We start from the raw sequence: 3,137 nt of genomic DNA on the forward strand, positions 1-3,137 counted from the left end.
TCATTATTCCCTAGACATATAACAACTACTTCCACAGTATTACACTGCATTAACCATTATAAATCAGGTTGAGATAATTTGAGATTCACACTTAGGTTCTATATTCTATACTTCATTTCTTTTTTCTTTTCTTTTTTTTTGGGGGGGGGGTCCTGTCATGGGGCCTGAACTCTGGGCCTGGGCGCTGTCCCTCAGCTCTTCAGCTCAAGGCTAGCACTCTACCACTTGAGCCACAGTGCCACTTCTGGCTTTTTTTTTCTGCTTATTTGGTGCTGAGGAATCGAACCCAGGGCCTCAGGCATACAAGGCAAGTGCTCTACCCCTGAGCCACCTTCCCAGCCCCTCTTTTTTGTGTGCTAGTACTGTGGCTTGAATTTCGTACTTTGCTGCTCTTACTTGGCTCTTGTGCCCAACGCTGGCATGCTCTACCCCTTGAACCACAACTCCATTTCCAATTTTTGGTGGTTAATTGGAAATAAGAATCTCTTGAGTCTGTCTGCCCAGGCTGGCTTCAAACCACAAACCTTCAAGCTTCAGATCTCAGACTCCCAAGCAGCTAGGATTACAGGTATGAGCCATCCATCCTGGCCTCACCTCCGTAATTCACACACAGTGTTTTCTTCCAGGTTAGGAATCTGGAGCAATGGGCGACTGGAGCTTTCTGGGGCGACTACTAGAGAACGCGCAGGAACACTCCACGGTCATCGGCAAGGTTTGGCTGACGGTGCTGTTCATCTTCCGAATCCTGGTGTTGGGGGCAGCAGCAGAGGAGGTGTGGGGCGATGAGCAGTCCGATTTCACCTGCAACACCCAGCAGCCGGGCTGTGAGAACGTCTGTTACGACCGCGCCTTCCCCATCTCACACATCCGCTTCTGGGCACTGCAGATCATCTTCGTGTCCACGCCCACCCTCATCTACCTGGGCCACGTGCTGCACATCGTGCGCATGGAAGAGAAGAAGAAAGAGAGGGAGGAGGAGCTGCTAAGGAGAGACAACCCACACCACGGGCGGGCCCGGGAGCCACTGGGTGGGACTGTCCCCCTGGACAGACCCCCGGTTCGTGATGATCGAGGCAAGGTGCGCATCGCCGGGGCGCTGCTGCGCACCTATGTCTTTAACATCATCTTCAAGACGCTCTTCGAGGTGGGCTTCATCGCAGGCCAGTACTTCCTTTACGGTTTCCAGCTGCAGCCACTGTACCGCTGTGATCGCTGGCCCTGTCCCAACACGGTGGATTGCTTCATCTCCAGGCCTACGGAGAAGACCATCTTTATCATCTTCATGCTGGCAGTGGCCTGTGCATCCCTAGTGCTCAACATGCTGGAGATCTACCACCTGGGCTGGAAAAAGCTCAAGCAGGGGGTCACCAACCACTTGGGTCCCGATGCCTCTGAAGCCAGGCTGGGGATGGCCGAGCCACTGCCGCTTGTGCCTCACCCCGGCCCACCTAGTGTGGCTGTGGGCTTCCCACCTTGCTACTCACACCCTGCCCCTCCCCTGGGACAAGCAGGGTGTCCCGGGGCTCACCCAGTGCCAGCAGCAGACTTCAAAACGTTACCTCTGAACGAGGCACAAAGCAGAGCTCACCCCACCCAGCTCTACAATGGCCACCACCTGTTGATGACAGAACAGAACTGGGCCAATCAAGCAGCTGAGCAGCAGACTCCAGTACTGAAGGCCTCCCCGACAGCACCCAGCCCTGCAGTCCCCAGCCCCGCCGGCAGTAGCAGCCAGCCTCTCCCCCAGGAGGCCGGGTCAGGGGGCAGCGGGCCACTGCTGCTGGCAGACAGCAGTGGCAGCAGCATGGAGGAAGGCACCTTAGCAGTGACACTCGAAGACGAGGAGCAGGCCGTGACCACTGCAGCAGAGATGCACGCACCTCCTTTGGTCCTGCTAGACCCTGGCAGGTCCAGCAAGGCCAGCAATGGGCGGGCCAGACCTGGTGACTTGGCCATCTAATGGTGGTCTCTCCAGACAGCTTTATAACACCCCGAATTCTCAAAATGCAAACCAAAGTGCAGTTCAAATCAGCAGGTAGAGAGCGAGCCTGCAGTTGAGCGTGTGCTGGAGTTCTCAGAGGCAGAAGATGGAACAGAATGGATCAGGTGTCCGTGTTTAATGCTTGCTGTTTTTAGCACTGTGAGTTAGCGTGGGGGGGACACCAATGTTCCTGAGACTAAGAGGTAGGGCGAGTGGGGGGCGGGGCAGGGTTGCTGGTCTTTACAAAAAGAGCCAATTAGCTGAATTTGCTTTTGGGCCTAGGGAGCCCTGGTCTCTGTGAATAACTTGTTCTGGTGCATGCGATCAAGCCACAGGTGTCTGCGGCTCTCTGGCTGGGCCCAGTTGGGGCTTCCATTCCTGAGCTCCCCAGAGCCTCTCCATCTAGCCCAGAGGCCCAGACACACTTAGCTCTATCTCTGGCTCCATACTTTTTAACTTAGGAGTTGAATTTCATTTGGGAGATGTGCCAAACTGTACTAAAAAAAGATTTAAAGAGTGAGTCCGTACAATGGCATTTGAGTTTCTGAAAATTGCATGAGAACTCTGAGATATCAGACTTGAGGCTGCATGACAAGTGACAAAGAGCAGTCACCCTCCAGAGGTGGAGTCAGCCGGGCAGGGCCACATAGGTTGCTGGTGAAAGGCAGGCAGAAGTGTAGAGCGGCTTCAGAGCAACAGCTGAAGAAGTGACATCAAAGGGTGGCAGGTATGCCATAGGGGTTTTTTTGTTGTTGTTTTTTGTTGTTTTTTTTTTTTTTTTTGCTGGTGCCAGAACTGGGGCTTGAACTCAAGGCCTGAACACTGTCCCTGAGCTTCTTTTGCCCAAGGCTAGTGCTCTACCACTTGAGCCTCAACTTCACTTCTGGCTTTTTGGGTGGTTAATTGGAGATAAATGTCTCACTGACTTTTCTGCCTGGGCTGGCTTTGAACCACAATGCTCAGATCTCAGCCTCCTGAGTAGCTAGGATTACAGGCGTGAGCCACCAGCACCTAGCTAGCTAGGTATTTATTTTTTAAATGCTGTTTGTGCTTTGATCTGAATGGTTACAGGCGTGCCTGTTTCCCCACTTCCTGTCTTTCAGTAGAAATCACTGTAACTATGCATACTGACCAAGAGATTGCTAACTTGTCCTAA

General features: G+C 53.1%; 1 protein-coding gene across 2 annotated transcripts; it reads left to right on the plus strand.

Annotated features, from left to right (window-relative positions):
* The first annotated feature begins 643 nt into the window (after nucleotides 1–643).
* On the plus strand, nucleotides 644–1,960 carry Gja3 (gap junction protein, alpha 3, 46kDa). 2 transcript variants are annotated; one of them, XM_013037846.1, is made up of 2 exons: nucleotides 644–1,702; nucleotides 1,751–1,960. In XM_013037846.1, the coding sequence occupies exons 1-2, from the start codon at nucleotides 644–646 to the stop codon at nucleotides 1,958–1,960; spliced, it is 1,269 nt and encodes a 422-aa protein (XP_012893300.1). The 2 variants fall into 2 exon arrangements, with proteins under 2 accessions (XP_012893300.1, XP_012893291.1); XM_013037837.1 differs by having other exon boundaries at nucleotides 644–1,960.
* Nucleotides 1,961–3,137: the final 1,177 nt, after the last annotated feature.

The sequence above is a fragment of the Dipodomys ordii genome, unplaced genomic scaffold (genome assembly GCF_000151885.1).
Source record: "Dipodomys ordii isolate 6190 unplaced genomic scaffold, Dord_2.0 Scaffold1, whole genome shotgun sequence".
NCBI classification, from domain to species: Eukaryota; Metazoa; Chordata; class Mammalia; order Rodentia; family Heteromyidae; genus Dipodomys; species Dipodomys ordii.

What these genes read in the sequence shown, in the direction of transcription:
- Gja3 (XM_013037837.1), top strand. Translation starts at nt 644, where the DNA reads ATGGGCGACTGGAGCTTTCTGGGGCGACTACTAGAGAACGCGCAGGAA.